At 37.7% G+C, this 20,624-nt stretch overlaps 1 protein-coding gene across 1 annotated transcript in view; it reads right to left on the bottom strand.

Annotated features, from left to right (window-relative positions):
• The window catches only part of DSG3 (desmoglein 3), a 30,434-nt gene extending 11,730 nt beyond the window's left edge, over positions 1 to 18,704 (bottom strand). Inside the window, exons 1-10 of the mRNA XM_047794042.1 lie at positions 18,393 to 18,704; positions 9,287 to 9,322; positions 8,634 to 8,765; positions 7,613 to 7,768; positions 7,031 to 7,175; positions 6,262 to 6,428; positions 4,993 to 5,121; positions 4,530 to 4,715; positions 1,485 to 1,756; positions 454 to 593 (exon numbers count right to left, since the gene is read on the bottom strand). Coding sequence (XP_047649998.1) covers positions 454 to 593; positions 1,485 to 1,756; positions 4,530 to 4,715; positions 4,993 to 5,121; positions 6,262 to 6,428; positions 7,031 to 7,175; positions 7,613 to 7,768; positions 8,634 to 8,765; positions 9,287 to 9,322; positions 18,393 to 18,440 — 1,411 coding nt within the window. The 5' untranslated portion in view covers positions 18,441 to 18,704. The remainder of the gene's footprint in view (positions 1 to 453; positions 594 to 1,484; positions 1,757 to 4,529; positions 4,716 to 4,992; positions 5,122 to 6,261; positions 6,429 to 7,030; positions 7,176 to 7,612; positions 7,769 to 8,633; positions 8,766 to 9,286; positions 9,323 to 18,392) is intronic.
• Between the last annotated feature and the right edge of the window lie 1,920 nt (positions 18,705 to 20,624).

The following is a 20,624-nucleotide window of genomic DNA, read 5'->3' as shown; positions in this document are numbered from 1 at the left end:
ACACTTAAGCAAACAAACAACAGTCAGTGAATATTATTTTGAAAACATTTCAGAGAATTTTTATTGTTCAATCATATAAGCTCCTGAGGTTTCTCTAAGTGATTCTCTCTGTAAGTAACTCACAAAGGCACCTCACATTTGAGTTGAGCTTCCCTAATAGGCTTTCTGTACAGTATTTATCCACCTTCTCAAACGCAGAAATTCCTGCCCCAACCACAGCAAATGATAGGGACAAAATACAGAATTCTCTGTGGTCCAAAAAAATCTACTGAGAAGTTGGAATGCGCTATCTTCTCCTGGATTTAGCTGCCTCAGACTTGAGACCCAAAGCCCCTAAGATAATTAACTTTATCTAGTGATAAGGGCAATATATTAATAACTGTAATCACTTATTACTCATAAAGAAATGCCAACTCGAGTCACGTTTCCCTAAAAACAAAGTATTTTTCTTACCATCTATGGCCAGAACCTCAGCTGTGATTGTCCTGTTAACTATGAAAGTAGCATCCCGATCAATGTTTTTGGCAAATTTGATTTGAGCAGTTTTTGAATCAATAATTAGCAAACCACCATCGTTACGTCCCAAGATGTATCTGTTTTGTAATAGAACACAATAATAGTTTTTATTTCAAACATGGAATGTTACCTATCTAGTGAAAATGACCCATTCATATTTAGTGTATTGTTACTTAGTATAAGACATTGAATATACTTTTATAAAAAGCAGCAGAGAATTAACATATTATCATGGACAAGGAGGCTTTCATAATCCTTAAGTATATGTTAGCCTGGTTTTTCAATTTTCTGCTCTATTCAGTAAAATAACTATGTCCTTGCTTTTTATGCTACAGCAACTACTTTGCATGGTATCCTAATATTTTAGGCATATGTGTCTTTGTGTTAGTCTGTCTGAATGGAACACGGTCTTCTGGTGAGCTCGTACTTTTTTTTTGCTTCTGCTTTTTTTAGGTTTGCACCTGCGACACATGGAAGTTCCCAGTCTAGGGGTTGAATTGGAGCTACAGCTGCTGGCCTATGCTATAGTCACAGCAATGTGGGATCTGAGTCACACCTGTGACCTATACCACAGCTCATGGCAATGCCAGATCCTTAACCCACTGAGTGAGTCCAGGGATCAAACCCACATCCTCATGGATCCTAGCCAGGTTGGTTAACCACTGAGCCATGAAGGGAACTCCTGAACTTCTACTTTTTTTTAAGACTCAACTGAAAGTTTCCATGAAACTCTTTTCTGCTCTCTCTAGATGGGCCAAGTCATTCTTTTCTTAGTTTCCACTTTAACTTATGTTTATGCTACTTTTGCTCATAACACATGCCTCTTCTTGAGTTATATATTTCCTTGACTTGGCCAGCTTTGAACCTCTTTTGTATCCTTGGCATAGAATGGCTTAGATGTTATTTTGTAATGATTTATGTATTAAAACGATGTCAAGGAATAATATGATATTAAAAAAAAATCTCACCTGACAGATGAGGCAGCTTTGTTAGTGTCTTCATCAATGGCTTGATATGTTCCCAAGACATAATTGATTAATTTTCTGCTACTTATGCCTTTTTGGACCACGAATGTCTTGGAAGCAGGACGGAATGCAATTCCTTCCCTCACGTTTATTACTTGAATTGTGAGTGGGGTTGACTGGACTCGATATTGAGAGATTACTGATTTGTGAAATTCAGCCTTGTTTTTGACGGCAATACCAAGTTGCACACTTTGTAGCTGTTCATAGTCTAGAGACTAGATTAAAAACAAAATTAGAAGAAAAGAAGTGTCCCCAAAGTATGAACTGGCAAGAAGACAAGAGAACTCCATGTTATGTGCTATGAATGAATCCTTTGCTTCTATATACAGCAAAATGTTTTCATAGATCATTGTAAGGTTGTGACGAGAAGCCTTGAGAATTCTTAACTCATAAAACTTCAGTTTGATAACTGATACTTAGAAAGTAGAGTACTTCTTTTTTTTTAGACTAACGAAACATGATTATGGTTTCTTTAGGTTATGTGGTGCAGTGGAAAGAATCCCAAATTTGCTATGTACCATGGTTTGAATCCTGATACTGCTACTTAATAGCTGTGTGACTCAGGGCAGAATATTTCATATCTCTGAAGCTCAACTTTTCACTACTGAAAGAAACTCCCTTACTCCATCAGATTGTGTGAGGCCTGAACAAATTAAGGCTCACAATGTGTTCCTGTAAATGACAGCTATGGACATTCATGAAATAGTCATTAGATTCATGAGCAGCAATGTCTTTCCTGACTTAAAAATTCCTTGGTGGCAAAGGCAAATTATCTTGATGAACTCGCTTGGCAAATAGCCCTCTGCAAAGTGGTGAGTGGCTGGCCCACTAATTTTTCATAAAACCATCTTCAGATAACCTTGTATGATAACTCTTTGTTTGGCCCTTTTATTGAGACAGTCCAACTCAAGGCCTGAGGAATCTCAGAATAGCTTTTTCCTTTCGCTAGTAAATCTTTTAAGAGTGATGAGATAATGAAATGCTCATTTGGGTTATATTTGTGTATAACTGAAAATACATTAAGGTAGGAGATGGGGACTTGAGTTTTAACTTGGCTGTGACAGGTTTTGTGGGCTCCGGTGTTTCCTAGTGGAGAGGAAGAGAAAGATGCTTCAATAGGTAATGATAAGACAATGGGTAAGTGACAAAAGAGGTGGTAGAGTCTCTGTGTGAAAGGGAGTGAAGACTTGTACTTGAGAAAGTCGAGGAAGACTTCTGAGAAGTTTTCATGTGAGCAGAGTGTTTCAGGGTGAGGAGGACTTGTCCAGGCAGAGTGAACACAGTTGCAAATGGTCAGCATTACAGAAGGTGATAGAGAGCTGGCTGCTGAGAGGCCTTAGATACAGTTCTGAGGAGCTGAAGGTCATTTCAAAGGCCCAAAGAGGTCATCAACCCTGGCTGCGTATTTGCTTCCCGGAGGAGCCTTGAAGAACCACTTTTTGGCCTTCCCCACATACTGACTGAACCAATTGTTCCCACCTGCCCACGGCTAGGAGACGCTGAGATGATTCAAATAGGCAGACTCCACTAACCCCAAACTATTACATTGAAAATGGATAAGCAATGAGGTCCTACTGTATAGCACAGGGAACTATATCCAATCTCTTGGGATAGAACACAATGGAAGATTAAATGAGAAAAAGAATGTATATATGTGTATAACTGGGTCACTTTGCTGTACAGCAGAAATTCGCATAGCACTGTAAATCAACTATAATATAAAATAAAGATGCATTCTTATCACAAATCACAGCAAAAAAAAAAAAAAAAACCAAAACAAAAGAAACAAAACAAATAGGCAGTCTCGATTGAGGGCCAGTTTCACAGCCAGTGGAGAAAAAGGACAGCTTTTAAAGAGAAGAGTAACTGGTCCAAATTGGCTTTAATAAAAATGTGGTAGAAGGAGAACGAAGGGAAGTAGACCCAGGAGGCAGGAACGTCTGTCTGGAGGGGTTGCCAGCATCTAGGCGGAGGGGGGCAGGGCCGGGTAGAGCTCAGGCTGTAAGGAGGAAGTCCAGGGCTGGACTTTAAGGACAATTTCTAGGGCAGAATTTGATGTCTGGCTCTAGATAGTGAGAAAATGCTGCGATTGAAGGATAAGGCCCAGGTTTCTAGTTTGGGAGACTCAGTGACAACAGGAAGACCAAGAGTAAGTCATTCCTAGGCATTGCTGGGGGTTTATAACAAAACCCTTGCATCTGAGGGTGGTTGTAACCCACTTTCTGAAAAGCAGAGAAATGGGAACTGCTTATGTGGCTTCCAGCAATCTGGAATTCCAGCAATCTCCCTGTTAAGGGAATACTATGGCTCTGTCATTCTACTGGACTCAAGGAGTTAAAGAAAGAAGCTCCCATATCATCTAGTGTCTTATGCCAAGGAATGTCCTGAAATAGTGGTTATATTTTTCTAGTCTATACAATATCCAGGCATTAATAGCCTTAAAGAATTTTGAGATGGAGGGTCAGCTGCAGCCAAGTCTGTTAAACAAAAGTTTGACTCAATTTTTTTTTTATTCTGCGCGTTTCATTTATACATTTCCATTTTCCAGAAAAAGTTGCATTTTTCCCCCCTCTGAGGGCTGTAGCTAATCCATTTAAAACAAGTTGGCAGATTCATGAGCCACAGTTCCATGTATTCTTGTCTCTTCCTAACTTCAGTTGTAGAGAGTGAATGAGTTAAATGCAGGAAATGTGTTTTACTTTCAGTGCATAAAGCAGGCACACCAATATTTATTAATATACATCAATATATGTATACTAGTGTGTTTGTGTTTCTGTAGAAAGTATGACAGCTCAGAAGGAAATCAGTCAACATATTAAGTTTCCTTAGGTGATAGGGCTATGTGGGTTTTCAAAATTGTCCACTTTTAGGTGTTTTTAAAGTTTTCTATAAAGAAGTGATGTTATTAGTTATAAATAAATAAAGAATATTTATGACAGTTTGATTAATAGAGACTATTTTTCCCACTGAAAGGAAATTGGACCTTACCTTAACCACCTTTAGGATGCCTTCATTAGTTCTGGAATCAGTTTCTATTTCAAACCATTTCCCTTCATTTCCAGAGGTAAAGAAATACACTGCAAGCCAATTATCTGTGAACTCTTCGTCCAGATCTATTACTTGAAGTCGAAGCAAATCAGAACTTAAAGTGTTTTCCTCAATACGTGCTATATACTTTAAAAAAAAAAAAAGGAGAAGCAGAATTTAGGATAGTCTCAGGTGTTATCTAAAGGGATTATATTCATTCTAAATGGCATTAGTCATTCATTCTCAAATTCTATATTGTCACCTAGCTGGTTACTGAATTCTTATATTTTACAAAATCTTATTTTTAAAAGCAAAGTGCAGAGACCTTAAATGAAAGCCAGCAAGCAGGCAAATCCTGGACTAAGATGGCAAAGTATAAGATAAAATATATATAAAATAATTCTATCAGGAGTGAAAGGCGTACCTGCGATTCTCTGAGTCTGGGAAAGTTATCATTGACATCTTTCACTTTAATGCTACATTCACACTGACTTGCTAGTCCTTCTCCATCTTTGTCTGCACCACTCACAACCAGACGATAGCTGCTAATTTGCTAAATTTGGAGAAAAGATAAAGGAAAGTAATTAATCTCTAGTGCCAGGGATACAAATGGCAACTATTTGCTTCCTGTGGGAAGGAGGCAAAAATACTCAAGTTCATGGTTCATTCTCTAGAGGGATCAAAGAGAAGGTATGTGAGGCTGGGGTTGCTTGGGTGGAAGTTTTTTGGGTCTAGTACAAGTTTTCTCTTTTGTGAGCTTCTTAGGGCAGGAAAGGACACTTAGAGCCAAAATGGACAATGAGAGGAGCTTGCTTATAGAATTTACCTGTTGGTCTGTTCAGAAAAATCATTTGGGAGTTCCCCGTTGCGGCAAAGTGGAAACTTATCGGCTAGTATCCATGAGGATGTGGGTTTGGTCCCTGGCCTCGCTTAGAGGGAAGGGGATATGGCATTGCTGTGAGCTGTGGTGTAGGTCACAGTTGTGGCTTGGATCTTGCGTTGTGGTGGCTGTGGTGTAGGCTGGCAGCTGTAGCTCTGATTTGAACCCTAGCCTGGGAACTTCCATATGCCATGGGTGCAGCCCTAAAAAGAAAAAGAAAGAAAAAGAAAAGAAAAGAAAGAAAGGAAGAAAGAAGAGAAAAATCATTTGTATAAACATAATACGGAGTCCGATGGGGTAGGGTGTGTTAATGGGGATATGCTGGTAGGACAATGGAGGGGAGAGAAGGGGATTTTTCAGAGGCCAGAAGCAGGGGTAAAATGACAAGAAGCCAGGAGAAAAAGCATGATATCAGAGAAGGCCTTATTCCAGATCGAAATTCCCCCCTTCATCGATGCGATTTCCTTCTCGTCAGTCCTAGGAGGGATTGGCCCCAGTTTAGTCCCTGTCTGTGTGTACAGCACTTTCTTTCAATTTCCCACTTTAGCTCCCACAGGGGTGCTGAGACTCATTTGTTTAGGCACAGTTGATTGTGCATGTCTTAGGTGCACAGGATGCCGCAGCAGGTCTTAGGTGCACAGGATGCCCCAGCAGGATCTTGCTAGAGTGCAGAGAGATTCCCTAGACTGGCTGGGCTGAGCCCTGGGAAGCTCCTTTCTTCCCCCTTCATTCTCAGGTAGAAAGATGCCACCTCTCTGGGCTTTTTGACAACCGCGTCTGCGCTGTTGCGTGCTCCTCAGGGCCTTGCTTTACCTCTCGGTCGAGGGAACTGGTCAGAGTGCGGACTTCCCCCGTGTGTCTGCTTAGGAGGAACATGGGTGTGCCTGCAGGTTCCTGAGAGAGGATTTTGAAGGCAATTTTAGAGTTCAGGTGGTTTGGTTCATCCGCATCTGTGGCATTGAGCACCATCACCAGTGAGTCTAGGAATACCGAAGACATTTATTAAAGTATATGTAAAGATTGACACCATGTTCACATTAAATATTCAACACAATTTCAAACTGACATTTGTCTTTTAAGATGAAAACTATCTGGATGATAAAAAAATTACATGTCATTTGTAATACCTCTTAACTGTTTCAATCAGATGAACTGTGCTGCCTTCCGTAAAAATCCTCTTGTTGTTGTTAAGCCTTGGCTGTGTGGAGTTTGAGACTATTTTCTATCTTTATTTTTTCCCCTTGATGAATAAGCTTGTAATTCTCCTCTCCCCCCAAATTGTCCAATTACGTGACTGTGTCTTTATACCTTATAATCTACAAAAGTCCAGCTGATGCATTCAGGCTTCCTAAAGCCACCTCTTTAGCTTTGTGACTAGAATAAGCTTTGACTTGATACTATTTCTAGCTCAACTACAAATATTAGAAAAAAAGGAGACCCAGGTTATCGTGATGACTTTTTCCGCAAAACTACTGATGAAACTCAGAGAATAAATTAGCTTGGAAAAATGATGTACTATGGTAATATTTATATCTAAAAATAAAAAAAAAATTAAAAGTGTTAGTTACTACAAAAGACTTACTCGAAGCACTGTTTTCTTCAATTTCACCCATGAATACACTTTGTGAAAATACTGGAGGATTGTCATTTATATCTAAAATTTTGACCGTGAGTATAAGTGGTTTCTCTACATCTTGTCCTAGGGCATTGAGAGCACGACAAGTAATCTAGAAAAGGAGGGGAAATGTTAATTAACATTCTACAAACTTAGTTGGCCTACTATTAAAACTTGTAGAGATAAGGCCTCTCCTGGCACGTACAGCCCTTCTGTGCAAAGAGGAAAAATATTTCCCCAAAGAGGAGATAAAGGAGGAAAAAGTGCCAACTCTGGGCAGACCAGTTGGGCAAGTTGCCCCTTCCTCTGTGATGGTGCTGCCACCCCTCAGCGTGAAGCTCTTGGCAAGCAGTGTGCTGGAGTTCAGGGCTCGCTCCTGTATCCTTCTGAGGTGTTCCTTTAGAGGCATGGCCCTACAAGGAGGCTCTTTGTAGAGGGACTAATATTGTTATTTGTCGGTGGATGGATTCATGCACTCATCTCTTTCTAAATTAACCAGTAGAAGAGTATCACCTTCTCAAGCCACTGTGCACGAGGGCACAAACTCACCTGGAAGCTTGGGGTTTCCTCACGATCAACAATGGCTGTTATGTTAATTTCTCCGGTGTTTTTGTCAACAACAAAGATTCCATAAGGGGGCTGGTCAATTCCTATTCCAGAAATGCGGTAGGTAATTTTCTGGGTTGCTTGAAAGTCTGAAGTAATCTGCAGCCCAAGATACCCAAAATGTTAAGGTGGTCATCACTCAGGCCTCTTCCTTCCCCTCCTTGTCTCCATAAGGCTCAAGTCGTCTGTTAATTTTTTTCATGCTTTCTGACACTGTGCTGTATACTTTTTGCCTTGCCAGATACTAGAATGTGAAATTAATTCAAATTGTTGCTTCTCTTAACTAGCATGGACCAATGCGTGTTAATCATTGTGGCTTTAGAATATTTGCCCAGATTGTGGTCACCATGGTCATGGTAAAAGGTTGAGAGAAAGTTAAGGACACTAATCCGTATGTGTATTTATATATAAATAATTTCTATTTGTTAGAATATGGATCCCAAAAGGCCTTCTGTTGAAGTTGGTTGATATGTCTCTAATTTTTTATTGCTCTGGAAGCTGTAGTTCCTTTAACTCTCTCTCTCTTAAATTGTTATTACTATTATTATCATATTTTTGTTGGTAATGAAGATACCAGGTTATTTGTTCTGCATCTTGGTAATTGGAATTGCAATATTATTTTAATTTACATCTAAGACATTTATTCAAAAAACTGGAGTTCCTGTCGTGGTGCAGCGGAAATGAATACGACTAGGAACCATGAGGTTGCGGATTCTATCCCCCGCCCCACCCAGTGGGTCAAGGATCCAGTGTTGCTGTGAGCTGCAGAGCAGGTCACAGATGCGGCTCAGATCTGATGTTGCTGTGGCTGTGGTGTAGGCCAGCAGCTGTAGCTCTGATTGGACCCCTAGCCTGGGAACCTCCATGTGCCGTGGGTGTGGCCCTAAAAGGCAAAAAAGAAAAAACCCCAAACCCCCCTCAAAACACCAAAAAAACTCACATTGCCTCTGCTCAAAAGACTTACTTTGGCAATTGGATTTCTCTTTGAGTTGTCTTCTCCTTCTCTGCAGGGTCTTGCAAATTTCACCCATTCACGTTTGTATCTCCTTTTGGCTTGTTGTACCTCTGTCTCATATTCTCCATGTTGTCCTTTTGTCTTATGTGAAAAGTGATTTCATTTTATTACACACATTGTTGGAAATTTTTGCTTCGAGTATTAATTATAGACAACAGAGTTAAGAAGCCCCCTGTGTTTCAAGATATCTAAGACTGTTAAATGTCTAATTTGCTCTATCTCACACCATTAAGCAGAAAAAAAACATTAAATAACCAAACCAACTGCAAAGCTGTATGATTTTTAATATTAGCATTTAATTATATTTTGTATTTCCTATATGCATTCCATAATATGTAACTGTTTGGGGCACATAGGACCAGTTTAATGAAAACTTGTTGATTTATTTAAGAAGGAAGAATGCATGAGATAAATTATAATAATGATTCACATTGTTGGCATTTAAACATTATTGAGTGAGTTGTTAGAGTCTTAATTTTATTTTCACAATTAAATTATTAAATAATTTAAAACTTTAAATAAATGTTTATTTTTCCCCAATACAATTTTAATTTTTAAACAAAACTATTATTTTAATTACAAAAAACTTTTTCATACTTTACCTCTATTCTCAATTCTCCATGAACCAATAGGACCACCTGTAGACATTTAAATAAAGTGAAATTAAATGTAAATTCTTCAAATAAGTAATTACAGAAGATAATATTCCTGGTTTTTACATTCTGCTCTTCATATATATGAGAGTTTTTCCCGATTTCAAAAGAAGCAGATTTGGAGAAGCAGTACTCAAAGGGTAAAATCCTTCCAGAAAAGAGAAAGTACTCTTGGTATAAACAGGTCCTCCCAGTTCTTTAATCTGACTACAAAATTTTAATGATATACAAGAGCATATATTAGACTTTTAAAAATTCTTCCTAACAGTTGTAGCCACCAGGCATTTTTACCTGGATACTCTATAAGCCCTTCCAGGGAACCATGGAAACTATTGCTTTGGGAAACATTGGTGAGCATCATTGTGATAACCTTCCAGAAGGTACCACAGGAGATTATTAAAAGCCCTGACCTATGCAGAGTTCCCATTGTGACTCAGTGGGTTAAGAACCTGATGCTGTGAGTCTCAGTGGGTTAAGAACCTGAGACATAGTGTCCGTGAGGATGAGTGAGGATAGCCTCACTCAGTGGTTAAGGATTCAGTGTTGCCGAGAGCTGTGGTGTAGGTCACAGATGCAGCTCAGCTCCCTTGTTGCTGTGGCTGTGGCGTAGGCTGGCAGCTGCAGGTCTGATTTGACCCCTAAAGCCTGGGAAACTTCCATATGCTGCAGATGCCACCATAAAAAAAAAAAAAAAAAAAACACACACACAAAAAAACAAAAAAACAAAGGCCATGACCTGTGCTGTTGATTTGAACAAAGGCAGCGCTGTATTAGCTGCATTGCAGGGTAAGACTTTTTTTCATTACGTAAGAGTTCAGAGAATGGAAGGGAACTAGTCTGATTTGGAGAACAAAAAGTAAGAGATGGGGATATGCTATTCTAATCACAAGTTCTGTTTGCAGTGGGACAGCTGCGTATCTCTGCCCTACTACTTCACTTTAAATTTGAGCTTAATTTTCACACTTACCTGAAAAAAGTAAATGAGGATACAATGAGTCCAGGCAAGCTAGGGTTTATATTCTCTCACGAGCATAGAGGACCTTCATCTGTGTCTTTTTCTGTCTTGTTTTCTACCTGGAATGCTTTCTTCTTTCCCTTCACACATTTAAATGTTACTCATCCTTTAAAATCATTTCATGTTCCAACAGTCTCCATGAAACTGTCCTTACTGATGACTCCTTTTCTGAGCCTCTGTATCACCTATTCTCTACCATGCAGTTAGGCCCATAATGTTTTACCATGATTTATTATTTCTTATTATTTTATGTGCATTACAGAGTTAAGCCAAAAGAATTGCAAACTTTCCAAATCATTGCTTCTGTATTATTTTTTTCCCCTTGCTGTTCATACAATACTCATCACTCAGTAGATGTTTAACAGCTATTTTCTGACTTACTGGTTATATGATCTGAAGAGAATCTGGTAGGGAAAAAATTGTGAAAAATAAATCAGAAGAAAAGAAATTCCGCTTTTTAGTGTCAGTTGCTATTCATAGAGCTTTATATTTACTATCTCATTTAATACAGCAGCCCTCTGAAGGAAATTCTATTATCATAATCCCTATTTCATGGATGAAGAGATGGAAACATGAAAGAATGAATACTTTGCTCCAGCTAACAGCCTTGGGAGAGCCAGGATTTGAATCTCCAAAGCCTGACTCTGAAGTGTGCACATCATGACTACACTAGATTCTATCTAAAGCCAGCTTAAATAAATAGAAAAAAAACCCAGTTGTAGAAGGAAAGTTACATGGCAGTCGACTTCGATTTCTTCCTGGCAAAGGCTGAGGTTATTTCTGAAACTATGTAGGTTTATTACATCATTTATTTTGGAGGGTTATAGTAGAAAGACGAGTCCCAGTCTGAACCAAAGTAATAACCATATCAGACATAGGATGCTGGAACCCTTCCATTATAAAAAATTCATTAAAATCTTTTTTTTTTTTGTCTTTTCAGGGCCACACCTGCAGCATATGGAGGTTCCCAGGCTAGGGGTCCAGTTGGACCCTGGCCTGCGCCACAGCCACAGCAACGCAGGATCCGAGTCTCGTCTGCAAACTGCACCACAGCTCACAGCAACTCCGGATCCTTAACCCACTGAGTGAGGCCAGGGATCGAACCTGAGTCCTGATGGATGCTAGTCAGGTTCGATAACTGCTGAGCCACAGTTAATGGGAACTCTTCATTAAAATCTTGATAACAAAGGATGTTTGTTGAAATTGTCATGAAAAAGGACTATTACTTGTGGCTATAACAGGTGTGAGAGTAAATTTACAGCTTTACTGCTCTTTGTTAAACAATATCATGGATTCCTTGGAAGAAAAGACTGGAGAGAGCATTGTGGTAATTGTACTCCTCCTTTCTCAGCTCATAAGACCGACTCAGCCACATGTAAGGGGAGGGATGGGCCAGGTGCAATCCCTTTTACAGGAAAACTGGGAAGAGTCATCTAGAAAATATGAGTCATGTTTGTACTAGCCCCACAGAGAATGATTCTTCTAATAGACATCAAAGCAGAATTTCTGTTTTCCTGGGAAGAATGGAAGGACAAACCCTAAACTATGGAAAATGAGCATTGATGATAGTTTTTCTATTTGTTCAGTCATTTCAGTGAATCAGAGTCCTTAGAGATGATATCCAGTCAGACTTTTACTCTGTCCTATTCTCTCTTTTAAAGTCAGACCACCAAAAATGTTCTCCAATTTTAGGGAATATTGTGAAAATATGATTATTTTTGTGTTTCTAGGAACGTGGGGCAGTTACTAAGAAACACTTTTAAATAATGCAGGGCTCTTTATATATGTATTTGGAAATACAATCGAAGCCTTGCATTATTTTGAATAGTGTTTTTAAAAAACTTTACTATTTCAGTTAATTAATACCTAATATGTGGCTACTTAGTTGTTCTAGTTACCTGTTCATAAAATTATTTGAATATTTAATAAATATTTCAATAGTTGCTTGACAACATAAATCAACTCAGTTGTCTTATACTGTGGCCTGGATTGGAAATACCACTATGGAGAAAGCGTTTCTTCTCTTGAGCGTTTCTATACTTTTCTTTCTTCCTCTTGTTTCCTGGGTATGATTTTGGTTATGTGATTTTCAAAGCATTGATACGGCCTAAATACCTTGGTATAGATAATAATTTGAAATAGTTTATTAAAAGCAAATCAGATGATTAAATTTAAAAGAACATATGATATAAAGTAATTTGATATCCATATGCCCTATTTGTTAGGTAAAATGTATGTACTTCTATCATTAGGCTTCCTATTGAATACAGTACATTCACAATAAATATATTTTGAGGATATGGTGAATGGATTTTTTAAAATAATGTATAATAACAGTTACTTTTTACTGAGTTTGGCTAAGGTTTTGTTTAGAGTAATCTGAGGCTTTAGTGTGGGAAAGGGCAGACTGTTAGACTATGCATTAGATCCAGGGAGCTAGTCCTAGCCAGCCCAGGGCATGACCAGCTCTTCTCAGAATGGGACAAGAGTGGATCACAACCACTCCCCTCTGGGAAATTTGTAGAATGAATTCGGTAGTTCAAAGAAATCATTATAATTTTTCAACTTGATTTTTCAATTTATTAATACTTTAAGTTATTATTTTTGGAGAAATTCATGAAATATATGTAGGTTGGTAATATTATTTTTATAATTGGTTGGACACAATGATTACTTATGTATCAATCAGATCACAGAGGTTGTTCAATACATGTATGAATCAATTCCATATGTAGAACTCAGAAGAAATGAGTGATTTTTATGATATCTCTTGGCTTTATGTATATATGTATATACACATACGTAAACTGTTAAAATTAAAAAACTTGAATGTATTTTAAGGAGCTTTGTCTTTATCAAGGCAAATTCCTTGAACAAAAATGATATATGTTTAATTACTTAAAATTATTTAATTTAGGACAACTCAATTTTTAATAACTGATTTTTAGAGTAAATTCAATCTAAAAAGTTAAGCCTTACATTATGATAGAAATGCTAAGTAAAACAAATACCGTGGGTGTTTTCAAGTACTCATTTTGAATGAAGTGTATATTGCAGTCAAGAATAGTGATACAAAATTGGACACTGGATCCTGAATCCCTGAATTTAAATCCCAGTCTCACCATATACCAACTGAATAACTTGGGAACATTACTTAATTTTTCAGTTTCTTTATCTGTAAAATAGGGATGATAATTCTACTTGCTTTATAGTTTTTTTTTGTGAGGATTAAATGAATTAATGGGTCTAAAGTACATAGATGAACCCTAGCCTACAGTAACTACTTAGTAAGTGTAAGTTACTTCTGTCATTTGGACTTAAAAAAAGGTGTAAAAAGAGCCACTGTGATATGAAGTGATCTTTTATTATTATTATTCACAAAAAGGCACATAAGAACTTTCTCCTTTTTGAGCATCAGAGACAAGAACCAGTGCCCTACTGTACACTTGTATAGGTTGTGCCTTGCACAACTCCAGGGGGCACTGCTCACATCTGTAGTTTATGTGAATGTTCCACCTGGCATTGTACAGTGTACAGCCTGGCCAACTGTGAAGTGGCCATGCAAAAAAAGTGTGCATATTACACAGATTTAATTATTCATATAATAATTACGGATAGTAACCAATCACCTATGTAATTTTCTCTTGATGAACTTCCCAAAGCAAGCCCTCACCTTAGGCTATCAGATTGACTCTTGACTGGAAAGGAAGAGCCAAAGGCTAAGAGGTTTATGAGAAATATCATGGACACTGAGTGTTCTAGCTCCAAAAGAAAACCAGTTTGGAGTATTAAGCAAATGGGAGTGGTAATTGGCAAAAGTAATTACGTCCTTCCTAAATTTTGCCCAAGTCAGCCAGGGCTGGCTGGAATTGCATGGTAAGGTTATTCTGATTTTAGAATCTTAACTTTTGGAGAAATTTAGGGGGAAATTAATTTTCATATGTTTATTAGCACTGGAAATTGGATTGCATCATCAATGAAAAGAAGGAAAGATAGAGAAAAGATTTTTCCTTCTATTAAAAATTTGGGCCTCTTAGTGTACAGTATTTTTCTTAAAAATTAACCTTTTCATGTTCTATAGAGGAAGGTGGTTGAACAATGTCCTGCTGTATTCACCTCAGAACTTGGTATTTAAACTACTTTTCTCTTTTTTCCAACACAAACACTACTAACATTTTAAAAATATTATGCTTTAAAAATCTTTGGATTTGAAACATCTGTATTAGTTTTGTAGTAAGTAAACCTACTTCATACAGTGAAATTATGAAATTAAATAGCTTATTGTCCAGATGCTATAGAAGTATTATATACAGTGTTTCATATTTTGTGGACTATAAAACACTGACCAGTGGTCTTCTTTGAAGACAAACTTTGTTTTCAAAAGGTTAAATCTCTGGGTATTTTTCAGTTACAAATCCTTCCTCCAAAATGTTTACTTGGTATTATGTGAAATAGATTAAGCACACGTGGGACGACTGATAAATACTACATTTTTCAATAATAGGCAGGTGTTCCCTGTGACTTCCATTCTCAAATAATTAATCTAGAGGACTCAACAGTTGAAATTTTGAGTAATGCTCCAAGTTTGAAAATATGTTATTTCCCTACACTCAGTGTCATAATCATTTAAAATATAGTTTTAATTTTTTTTCCTGTTTTCGACATACTAGTCCACTCAAGACAATTATAGGCCTTTTCTTGACTTATTAAAACTGATGTTGGTGGTTATTTAAACTAGGGAGGCAGAATATTAAGAAGTTACCAAGAATCATCTTTATTCCCAAAATATCATGAGTAATAGGAATTAAGAGTCTTACAAAGCACTTTATATTTTCCAGAGCACGTTTTGCACACATAGCTGCTTTATTCTGATATAGTTATTCTCGTTAGGCAGGAGGATATGATTATTCTGTGACAGTTGAGGAAACAAGGCCTGGGGTGAGTCAGTGGTACAGGCATACCTTGAGGTCTGTGACTTGGCTTTTCTCTCTTCCCTCTCTAGGCAACCCTTGTATGGTCATAGGATGGTGGAAGTAATTCAAAACCTCCAAACAGGTCTTCCAACTTTCAGACCCCACCCTTTAACAACACAGATGTGCGTTCCCACCCCATCATGCTTTTAAAAACATTGTTTTTTCCCATCACCACACCACTTTGAAACTCTGGGTGACTCCCTACTTCTAAAAGGATTTCATTGCCTTTCACAGAATGCACTTTTCAGTCCTACCCTTCTTGGCCTTCCTAATTCAGGTCCAGGTTCTCCAATGCAAACTGTTATTCCAGCCAAACCACTGCGTCCATGGCCCCTAGGTAGATGCTGTAATTACTCTTGCCTTTGCTTGTGCTGGTCTGAGAATCAACAGTATCTTCCTGTGGCCCATGTATAATTATCTAAAAGCAGCTCAAATCTCATCTGGTCCATGGAGCCTTGTTTGCCTACCTCACTTCTGACTGACACTGCCTTCCACTAATAAAGCATTGAGAGTAGACCAGCACTGTCCAGCAAAACTATAATAACCACAAATGTGAGCCGTGTATTTAATTTTCAGTTTTGAATTAATCCTATTAAAAGGTTAAAAAGAACACTGTCACTTCAATACGTAGTCAACATAAAAATTATTGATGACATAGTTTATATTCTTTCATACAAAGTTTCAAAATATGTTGTATGTTTTACACTTAAGCAACACATTTCAATACAGAATAACCACGTTTCTTCTCTGTCTTTTCTTTCTTTTGTCCTTCCTTTTTTTCCTTCCTTCCTTCGTTCTTTTTGTCTGCCTTTCTTTCTTCCTTCCTGTCTTTCTTTCGGCTTTTTAAGGCTGTACTCATGGCATATGGAAGTCCTCAGGCCAGGGGTCAAATTGGAGCTGTAGCTGCCAGCCTACACCATAGCCACAGCAACACAGGATTGGAGCCACCTCTGTGACCTACACCACAGCTCACGGCAACACTAGATCTTTAACCCTCTGAGCAAGGCCAAGGCTTGAACCTGCATCCTCATGGATACTAGTCAGGTTCATTTCCTCTGAGCCACGATGGGAACTCCCAATGAACCATGTTTCAAGTGGGTAATAGCCATATGTGGCTAGCTGCTACTATATTGGGCAGAGCAGATCTAGACCTCTCTGATGATAATGTATGATGTTGTACTGTTGTTTTAAATAGCTTGTGTGTTTGTGTATCGGTAAAATTTTCTGAGGGGAGCAAAATGTCTTAAATCTCATAGCATCCTCCATGACTAGCATTATAGAGGCACTTTATGGGGGGGAGAGAAATACAGTTTAGAGAGGCCTTATTCATCCATTAATTTATGTGTTCTTCAAACAATTGTGTGTCCACTGTAAGATAGGTATTATGGTAGGCATTGGGGATACACAGATGAATTAAACAGCCCTCAGTATAATGATCTCACAATCACTCCAGAAGGGTAACCAAGAGTGGTACATGTCAAAGAAGGGAAAGAACACCTCCCACCTCCACCAAGCTTGTGACAGTCCAATTCCATGTCAACACTATTCCAGCATCACTGCTGCACATCCCCTAGCTTCCCATGTTGGTCATTGGCTTGGACAGATGGTTTATCAGACTGCCTGCAGTTCATTTAGTTCAGAAATGACCATCTGGGAAGGTGGGGAAGTCATACAACTGCCATGCTCTTTACACTGTTCTTGAGTCAATTAAATTCATGAGATTACCAAAACAATTAGTTATACTGTTATAATAGAAACGACTCTTAACAGAAGGGTGTGATACCAATTTTATGCTTGACCATCGTCATAAGAGGGAAGGCTGGGAAACTCTGGCTCACAGGCAGGCTCTTTTTTTTTTTTTTTTTTTTTTTTTGCTTTTTAGGGCCTCACCTGTGGCATATGGAAGTTCCCAGGCTAGTGGTCAAATTGGAGATATAGCTGCTGGCCTACCCACAGCCACAGCAGTGTAGGCTGTGGCCACTGAGCAAGGCTAGGGATTGAACCCACAATCCTCATGGATACTAGTCAGATTCATTTCCACTGGGCCACAGTGGGAATTCCCAAGTCTATTCTAATTTTAAACATATTTAATTTTTACAAAGTTCTTTCTTGAGATCTATCTCCCAGTAACTCCTTGAAGTCCAGTTATTTCAATTTTTAGATGAGGAGATGAGGGAAACTGATGCTTAGGCCCAACTTATTATGATAAGGTGAAGAATTAGTCTTAGAAAAAAAATTTAAAATACTCATTATGGTATATTTCACTATTTTGATATCTTTGTGTAACTGATAATATTGTGACAAATTCTTTTCTTCACTAAAACAATGCAGTTAAGGAACAAACTAGTCTGTAACATCCAGGCTAGTGCTTTGCTCTCCAGCTTCCACTTCTCTTTTAAATAATACTATGTAAAACTTTCCTAATCAGTGAAAAATCACTTCCTCTTCTGAAAAAGTGGCTTATAAAATATTCTGTCTTTTTTTTCCTCCCCAAATGTTGGATATCTTTTGCATATAATGGCTAAACATAAACACTATTTTCTTAATAACACTCCCAATTTCTCTAGAGTCAAACATTTCTTTGATTTTAATTCAATGGTCTTTGACTACATAAAAACACGCCAGGCATCAAGACCAGGCATGTACAGTTCTTAGCCATAGACTTAAGAGATATGTTAACTTCGGAAAATAGACCTCATTTCCTTTTATATGTTTTAGTTTGTGTATCAGAATAAAAGCATGAATAAAAAAAGATGAATAAAGAGCATTACTTTGAAGAAAGTGAAAGCCTTGTGGAAAATAGACTTGAGACCAGGAATATTTAATTTGTTAATTAAGAATTGCTAACTGGTGACTTTCATTTCTCTCTGGCTTATTTTTCTATGTGAAACTACAATATTAAAAAGACAGCAGAAGGGGGAAATTGGTAATCTTTAGTTTCATTTTTAAAGTGTTTATTTCCACCAAACTCTTTTTAAAATTTATAATAGGGATTCAGCAATATAATGTTCTCTAACGAAGTAAACAGGGAAAGTTTGTATTTATTAGAAAAAAAATTAGGACTTACCATCAAAATGGCTAGAGCCCCTGTGGTCCTGAAAAGGCGCCAAGCCATTGTCCCAGATTTTCCTGGCGAACAAATCCGAGGGAGCTGCTGCTTTAGTCCTTCCAACTGTCTACATCCGATGTCTAAGGACAGCCCTTTCTCAGCGTCTCTGCCGTCTTCAGGAGTCTGCAGATGGCCTGTTATGCAGCTCCTCCCCACCCTAACCTGAGGATTGGTCTCATCAGAAACGCTTGCATCACTTTTGCTCCCAGGTAAAAACTGAGACACACCTCAATTCCTAAAGCAATGAAATCCTTTGTTGGAAGCTGAAAGAAAAGTTCACAGGCTCAAGACCAGTTTTATTAGGAAGGTACCAAGTGAATAATAAATTAATCATGGTGTGGAAGTGCAACAGCTAGCCTTGACTCTACTGAAAAAGAATGGCTTCATTTCGTTGGTTTCTTCTTATGGTGACAATTAAAATTGAAAAGTAAAACAAACATACAAAACTCCCCCAAACCTAACTTGTAGAAGAGCATTTACTTTCACCCTGAGTATATGTGAGTAAATCTGAAGTTAAGCAAAATATATTTTAGGTGCTAAGCAATAATATATTTTACTGAAAGTAACCACAAGTCTGAAGAAGAAAACCATCACATCAACAACTATTAATGCAGGTTTTGCATGAAGACAATTAGAAATAAAATTAGACCAAATAGTTATCTGGTGCCTTGGATATTTCACATATGTAAATAGTGCATCGCAAAATCAGATCTCTGATAATACTCAGGTAACATCTTTCCTACTGTATTTCTTTTATAAGTGTTTTAAAAGAGTAGTTTGCATAGTAAAGTAGGTTTTCTTTGTGCATTTTTAATTAGTCAAGACATTTCCTTTAAAGCAGATAGCCTGCTCTCTGCTGTTTATTTATGCACTCCTAAACATCTGAACTCCAACTCAAGTTAGGGGATAGGGAGAAGACTGCTAACACCATTTTGGTTTGCTTATAACACTAGAGTTAAGAGCTCTCACATTCAGAATGTTTCTAAAAGACTTGGTAGAAGAACAATATTATCTTTGTAAGTATTTATGCATCAGGTTTTGGAAGCTTTTTGGTTTCAGGAAACCATATAATAAGGGTCTTTTGGAAGGAAAGGATTTCTTAGAAGTTGGAAGAAAAACACTTTGTAGGCAAAATCCTGTGGATTTGAGGGTTTTTTTTTTTGTCTTTTTAAAAAATTGTAAAGTATACATAAAATTTACTGTTTTAATTATTTTTAAGTGTACAGCTGAGTGGCATTAAGTAAATTCACATTATTGTACCACCATCACCACCATCCATCTCCAGAAAAATGTTGATTTTGTAGTAAAACTTTTGCAAATAAAGTTTTATTGAAACACAGTCACTCATTTGTGTGTGTGTGTGTGTGTTGTGAATGGCTGGAATGATTGCTCTTGTGGTGAAGTGGCCAAGTTGTGCAGAGTTGAGGAGTTGGATAGAGTCTGTATGGCTACGAAGATAAAATTCTTACAGAAAACATTTGCTTTATTTATTTTCAGAATACATTTCAGATCACCTCTGGCTGTGCTCTTCACAGTGCTTTAAGCCAGCATTTCCTTTTCTATGCAGGTTTGGGAACCTGGGTAAATTAATAAAGCATCCTTGTGTTGGGACCACATTTCCATGGTGTTAGGAAGGTGGCCTGGAGGTTACTCCCCCTGAGGAGTGTATTTGCATAGTTCCTTCTGGACTAAGCAGTGTTTTCACTTGCTATTTCATTTATGGCTGTGAGAGGGAAAGAAGGGAGGATTTTCCAGTGATTTCTGTTGCGTGATTCTGTTATTACTCTCTAGATAATGGCTTTCGAAACAAAAGCCCAACTTGAACCAAGCTTTTACTCAAGAGGCTGAAATAAAAATGAGGATTGTAACTACAATAATCATAATCATTAAAAGGGGGTTTCATTATATGTGTCTATTGTACTTTGTTGTACCATATTGAAAATATAAAAATTAGACAGTAGATACAATATGTAGTAGGTTTAAAAAGAAACCATTCTTCAGTTTGCTGAAAACTGAACCATGGAATAAATGGAGCATGAAGAAATGAAGTAATAAGAATGAATATTTATTTAAGTGGGCAGTGGCTTCAGAGATTTCCATGATGTTCCTAATGCTCATTATCTTCAGTAGTTCTATTATTCATCTAGTGAAGAATGTTAATAAGACCGCCTTCACTGGCAAGCCTTCACT

The sequence above is a fragment of the Phacochoerus africanus genome, chromosome 8 (assembly GCF_016906955.1).
Source record: "Phacochoerus africanus isolate WHEZ1 chromosome 8, ROS_Pafr_v1, whole genome shotgun sequence".
In the NCBI taxonomy this organism is placed as follows: Eukaryota; Metazoa; Chordata; class Mammalia; order Artiodactyla; family Suidae; genus Phacochoerus; species Phacochoerus africanus.
The sequence above is the reverse complement of the archived record's forward strand: the minus strand, read 5'-3'. Positions and strand labels throughout refer to the sequence as shown.